We start from the raw sequence: 7,355 nt of genomic DNA on the forward strand, positions 1-7,355 counted from the left end.
TAAGAGACCTTTCTCAATCATACCAATACTCTATGATCATTCCCCCCTCATACCAATACTCTATGATCATTCCCCGCTTTTAATGTTTATTGCCTCTACCAATAATTTGGCAATCAGCATGTGCTATCTTGTATTGTTATCCAACATTCCATGGGGGAAAAGGGAATCCTAGGTCCAACACTGGATTGTAAACTATCATGAAAGCAAAGACCATTTCAAATTTCTTTATAACTCTGGGGCCTATCAGTATGCTCTGCAACACAGGACTTCCATGTGTGCATATATAATGGTGAGTTCTCAGATGCCTCAGGACAAATACCTTAAGGATACCTCCTCCTTCACTTCCTACTCCGAACCCAGAGATGTATCATATCATAACACAATAACCATTGAGATGGTCCGGAATAGATGACTCAGCATACATAGGTCACCTGAGCCAGGGCTCTTAGGCTTTGCCTTACTAATTCATATATCACACAGACCCCTCTGGCCTTCTGGAGAATCAATGGATCTTTATTAATAAAAGCCTGGTTATCCTCCTGATGTCAATCTCCTAAGGTTATAAATATATCCAAAACATTCCTGTGTCACTAGATCAACCATCTGGATTTATGATACATAATCTAAATCTTCACAAATCAAGATGAAAAAATTTGAAGGTAGTTGGGAAAGGAAATTATGTTTTGGTATTACTATCTGACTTTTAAAATTATTTGTATGTATTATCATTGTGCTATAGACTAAATGTTTTGTATCCCCCTAAAATTCAGATGTTGAAAATCCCCACTGTGATGGTATCCGGAGGTGGGGCCTTTGAGAGGTCATGAGGGAAAAGTCCTCATGAATGAGATTAGTGCCCTTATAAAAGAGGCACCAAAGAGTTCCCTTGTCTTACGAAGACACAGAGAAGGCAGCCATCTATGAAACGGGAAGTGGGCCCTCACCAGACACCCTGATCTTGGACTTTTCATCAGTGTCTCAAAGAGATATTTGTATACACATGTTCATAGTCAAAAGGTAGAAACAACCAAAGTGTCCATCAACATATGAATGAAGAAAATGTGATATATACACACAACAGAGTATTATTCATCCTTAACAAGTAAAGAAATTCTGACACATGCTACAACATGAATGAATCTTGAAGACATTATGCTAATTGAAATAAGCTAGTCACAGAAAGGCAATTCTGTCTTTTTATATGAGGGGATTTTATATGAGGATTACGGTTCAACATCTGAATTTTAGGAGGATGCAAAACATTCAATCTATAGCACAATGGTAATATAATCATATAATTTTAAAAGTCAGAGAGTAATACTAAAACATAATTTCTTTTCCAACTACCTAGAGTAGTCAAATTCATAGAGACCAAGTAGAATGGTGGTTGTAGGGGCTGGGGGCAGGCGGAATGGGGAGTCGTTGAATGGGTATGGAGTTTCAGTTTTGCAAGATGAAAGAGCTCTGGAGATTGGCTGTATAACAATGTGAATATACTTAAGACTACTGAAGTATCCATTTAAAAATGGTTTCGATGGTAAATTGTATGTTATGTGTATTTTACCACACACACACACACTCCCGCCAAAAACTTCCCACAAAGAAAAAAAGCTCATTAGTACGTGTGTGTGTCATACACACACACACACACCCCCGCCAAAAACTTCCCACAAAGAAAAAAAGCTCAGTCTCAGATAGCCTCACTGGTGAATTCTATCAAATATTTAAAACACTAATACCAATTCTTCACAAAATCTTTCAAAATATAGAAGAGACAATACTTTCCAATGCAATCTATGAGGCCAGTATTATCCTAATACCAAAACCAGGCAAATACAAGAAAACTATGGACTTAATATTAAAGCAGTAATACTCCTCAATTGATCTACAGATTAGCACAACCCCTATGAAAATCCCAGGTGCCTTTTGTACAGAAGTTGACAAGTTGATCCTAAAGTTCATAGGGAAATGCAAGGGACCCAGAAAAGGAACAAGAAAAAGAACAAAGTTGGAAAATACACTTTCTGATTTGAAAACTTATCACGAAGCTATAATAACCAAGACAATGTGGTACTGGCATAACAACAGGTACACAGATCAATGAATGGAATTAAGAGTCCAGAAATAAACCATTGTATTTATGGTCAATGGATCTTCAACAATGATGCTAAGATAATTTAATGACGGGAAAAAATAGGCTTTTTAACAAATGATTCTGGGACAACTAGATATCCACATCGAAGTATGAAGTTGGATTCCTTCCTTACACCATACACAAAAATATAACTCAAAATGGATCGCAGACCTAAATATAAAAGCTAAAACTATAAAGCTCTTAATAGATAAACTGGACTTCAAAATTAAAAACTTTTGTGCTCCAAAGAACACCAACAAGAAAACAGAAAGGTAGTGTGGGAGAAAATATTTGCAAATCCTATCTGATAAGGTACTTGCGTCCAGAATATAGAAAGAACTCTTACATCTCAGTAAAAAGACAACCCAATTAAAAATGGACGAAGGATCTTAAGAGACATTTCTCCAAACATATATAAATGGCCAATAAGCACAAGAAAAGATGCTCAAACATCATTAGCCATGACGGAAAAAAAATCAAAACTACGAGATACCATTTCACCTATACTAGAATGGCTATAATAAAAAAGACAGACAATAACAAGTGTAGGGAGAATATGGATAAATTTACATCTTCATATAATGCTGGTAGGAATGTAAAGTGGTGCAACCACTTTTGAAAATAGTTAGGCAGTTTCTCCAAATGTTAAACGTGGAGTTATTACATGACCCAGCAATTCTACTCCTAGATGTTTACTCAAGAGAAATAAAACTTACTTCCATACAAAATTTTGCACATGAATTTCATAACATCATTATTCATAATAGCCAAAACGTGGAAATCTAAACATCCACCAACTGATGAATGGATAAACAAAATGGCCATAAATGGAATATTCAGCCATAAAAATGAATAAAGTACTAATTAAGAATACAACATGAATGACTCTTAATAATATCACATTTAGTAAAAGAAGCCAGACATAAAAAGTGACATACTTATGATTCCATTTATATGAAATGTTCAGAATAGGCAAATCTATAGAAACATAATGTAAATTGCTAGGGTTTAGAGGAGCGAGGCTAGGCAGTAACTTGGTAATGAAAACTGATAGTGGTGATGACTATAGAATTCTGAATATATTGACCATTGAAATGTACACTCTACATGTATATGGTGAGTTATATCTCAAAGGTGTTTCAAAAGTGACTTGTGCATATATTTTCAAATATTATATATGATTGATATACTCCATCTTTGAACTAGAAGTACAGAGAAACATAAAACGACTCCTTCCAGAATCAGAACTGAGTCTACATCATGCCATTAAACATCAGCGATAAAAACATCAGTGATGTTTTAAGTTCAGTTCTAAAGATCTGTGCTTCCCAGAAGGCATAATTTTAACGGCAGCTTAAAATAGGAAGAACTATTGATCAAATCTGTTAAATTTCTACACTCGAATTCAAGTCCTTACCTCTCAAAGTACAATTCCAAGATGATAATCCAACAGAGGATCACGGGTGGAGAAGCAACTGCTAAGGGACTGGGCAATAGAAATAATTTATGTAAAATATTCTTGAAATCTTAAGGAATAAATTCTGATTGTACCTCAAGCCAGTTGCTTGAGAACTTATAAAGGCACAGTATGGTAGCAAACAATTTCTCCATATTCATGGATATCATTTCATACTATCTTTGAATTGTGAAGAGGTACTACATGCTAATTAAATAAAAAGAATGCCCTTTTATAAAAGTTGCTTAACTGTATCCTAGACAAAGGAGTTTTGACCTGGTTCACTAAGCTACAGAGATGAGACACTAATCTGAGGATCAGACATAAATGCTCTTTATCCTCAGATGCCCTCTTTCAAGTGGAACCCCACACAATGCTTGAGGTAGCTCATTTTATATTTTTCTCCATTAATAGAATGATTGAAACTGTCATGCAGATATCTTAAGAATTTTCTGCTAAACATTATCTACATTCAATTCTTTATGGCCATTAATAACCCAGCTTCTATATGGCAGTGAACAGCTAGCCTAATCAAGATTATACTCAAGGTATTGATACTGCCTTTAAAAAAAGGGCAAATATAATTTATAGAATTTTTTAGGAAAATCCTAACTTCCCATAGAAAGCAATTTTGTCACTTCCAAAGAATCACACAACCAAAAACGGTAAGTACCTTTGTCCCTTTAAGACTACGTCAATAGCTTCTCGGCCTTTGGCTAAGATCAAGTGAAGACTACATAGATAAAAACTGTTTTCAGATTGGACTTCTCATAAGCCACCAAAAACTCAGAGCCTTTCCAAATATATTTCTCAAGCACCCTTCCACAACCTACCTCTTAACCCCCCAAATACATACCTCAACCAGCTTGAGGGTCCCTCCAAACCATGGAGAAGGAAGAAAGGAAGGGAACATCAACTGTAGTATTTTGATTACCCCTCCTCAAAACACCCTGGTTCCACAGCAACAGGGGCTGGAGAGAGGCAGAAAGTATAAAATGCCAGCTATTGATAGTTGCCATCCTTGCCTCAAGAAAAGGGGTAAAATAGTACTAAGGCTGAATCAATGCATCATCAGGATTTTAGCAACCTTTGTAGTGTGTATCGGTATGGTAAACTTACCTCAACTGAATCATTAGGACCAAGCAAATTAGGTCAATAGACTTAATTGGTAGAATTAAACCCTAAAGGTTAAGAGGAACAGAAGTACACTTTGTGAACAGATAAGATTACTCAAGAGCCTAGAAGTCATAATTATTTTCTTACCATACCAAAGAAACTAAGTTATACTTTGGGGAGAAAGGAAACAAAGCCAGAAGAAAAAATACCATGGAAACAGAAAAGGATTCCCAAACAGGATCTCAAGAGGATTTGTTCAGGTATATTTAACTATTCAAAGGTAAATTCAGAAACAGGATAGAGGGAAGATTTTAACACCCTGAGCAGTTACCTCTCAGGAGGAAGATTAGGATTTAAGAAATAGTCTAGCAAGATCTCTAAAACCCAAACAGCCCCTCATGAAAAAAGCCATTTTCTAATTACCACAGGAGAAATAAAGGGAAATGCGCTGCATACAAGAAAGCAAACAGCACAGAATCACTGGGGAAATGACTTGGAAAACTCAATATCCAAGCAACTCAACTGATAAAACTAGAAAGAAGAGTACTAAAGAGATGGAAAAACCACAGCAGAGGGGAACATGGAAAATAGAGAATGAGAAATCTGAAGGAAAAGCCTTACTGTGAGATCAGATAGTCGCTTCAAATCTTACATTAACAGAAAATGCCACAGAAATGGAACCTCCAAACTACCAACTAACCCAAACCCCAGACTCGCATAAATGTTTTCCTTTTGAAATTATATCCGGATATTTCTAACAGCTAATAACATTTACTGACCAGTTAAGATTAATACTGTGCACCATAATGAAATATGAACACTATACTTCATGTTAACACAGATGACAAATGTCCAGTGTCTTGATTTCATCCTACAGATTATCTGCACCACAACACAAGTGTCCTAACTTTTCCAGGTCTCAAATTCTGAGCTGTAAAATGTGAAAGCCAAACTAGCCCAGATAAACTACAGGATCCCCTCCTATCTTGAAATTTATACTTAATGATAAAACTGTTTTAAAAGTTTGCTGTGGGTATAAAATTTGAGTCTGAGAACAAACCTTTTAAGTTTATACTGTCATTCCAGAGCTAACCACAGGGAGGAGCATAGGATTTGAAGAAATTCCCAAGGGAGACAGTATTTGGCTGTTACCTGAAGCCCACCCAGTAAGTGGATAAACCCTCAATCCCAGACATAAGCTGAGCATTTCTCTGGCCCCTCTGCCTAGATCAAACAATATTCTTCACAAAGACACATCTTACACATGTCTTTCTCCCTTTCCTTCTACCATAATTTTCCCTGTTCTCCTTTGTAGTTTCACAATCGTTTTATCCAATAGTACTCCTTTTTATCCACTTTTTCTTTTTCCCCATTTACCCAGAGTGAAGTTTTCTGGAAGAAAAAAATCAGTTTTCTGTCGGTTAAGACAAAAAATATTGAAATTATTGAAAATTAAGGAAACTATAAACTACAACAAGCGCAAGCAAATGACAATTACTAAGTTTTCAAAAAATCCCGAGGAAAAATATCAAGCATAATTTTTTAAAACAGGAAAAATACTGACACATTTAAGTTTTCCAAAAGCCGTAAAGGGCCCTGAAGAGATTACAAACGAGTGACAATTCTTGGAGGTCAGGTTCAGCCTCTGAAATTAACATGGCCAGGCAACTAACTAGGTGTTCAGAACTTGAAACAGACTATTTACCCGGCTTCCATTCCCTGTCAAACTCTTCGCCCAAAGAGGCCTCCCGCATATTTAAAATTAAAAAAAAAAAATTTCTTAAAGTAGTCATTCACATCTATTCGCTTCTTCCTTGCAAAAGCAAATAAATATAAAATACTCCTTTTCATCTTTACTTCCACATGAAACCTCACACCGCTTATGAGCCTGGAGGGCTGTGCTGGCACAAGACGATGGCGCGAAGGCACGGGGAGAGGGCGGTCAGTGGGCGGAAGGTGCTTCTCCCCACATGGCCAAGATCTCGCGGCCAAGCTAGCCACCGGCACACGGTCCCCCAGCACCGGCAGCTCTCTCTCACCCACGGGCCCGCTCTCGGTGCCGCCCCCCAAACTGCCGCTGGGGCCGCAGGCTCTTCATTCGGACCCTTCCCCGGTGATGACCCCATCCCCCTTTCTCCAACGGGTTCCCGCCCTACAGCGGCCAGCCTATGGGCCCCTCCCGCCTCACCTCCATGGAGACACGCCAGCCTTGCATGGCGGAGAAGCCATAGGGTAGCGGCAAGCGCGGTGCGCCTACCCCGTCCCCAGAGCACTTCACCGTGTTGGGCTGGGAAAGGTAGGCACCCATGGCGGCAGCTGGCCGGCGGCCTCAGGGGTAAGTTGAGCGAGGCGCGACCCGTGCCGGCGCCGAAGCCGGGAGCCCCGGGGACGCGCGTAGCAAGAGCTGGCTCGGCGGCGCGGCGACGCAAGGTGCCGGTGAAAGGCGCGAGGCCGGCCAGGAGGCGGTAACGGGACGGGAGCAGAGAGGGAGCGGAAGCGGAAACGGCGCCGCTCCAGACCCCGCCCGGCCGCCGCGGCGCGGCGCGGCGCGGCGCTCGGGGCAGTCATTTCCTTAGCAACTCGCCCCGCCCGCGCGGACAACGGCCGGCCCAACTGCCGCGGCCGCGAGGCTGGCGTGGCCACGCCCAC

General features: G+C 39.7%; 1 protein-coding gene across 1 annotated transcript in view; it reads right to left on the reverse strand.

Moving 5' to 3' along the window:
• PPM1G (protein phosphatase, Mg2+/Mn2+ dependent 1G) overlaps positions 1 to 7,200 on the reverse strand; it is a 17,721-nt gene extending 10,521 nt beyond the window's left edge. Inside the window, exon 1 of the mRNA XM_015588144.1 lies at positions 6,895 to 7,200. Within this exon, the coding sequence (XP_015443630.1) occupies positions 6,895 to 7,014 (120 nt within the window). The 5' untranslated portion in view covers positions 7,015 to 7,200. The remainder of the gene's footprint in view (positions 1 to 6,894) is intronic.
• Positions 7,201 to 7,355: the final 155 nt, after the last annotated feature.

This window comes from Pteropus alecto, unplaced genomic scaffold, assembly GCF_000325575.1.
Source record: "Pteropus alecto unplaced genomic scaffold, ASM32557v1 scaffold61, whole genome shotgun sequence".
Classification (NCBI taxonomy): Eukaryota; Metazoa; Chordata; class Mammalia; order Chiroptera; family Pteropodidae; genus Pteropus; species Pteropus alecto.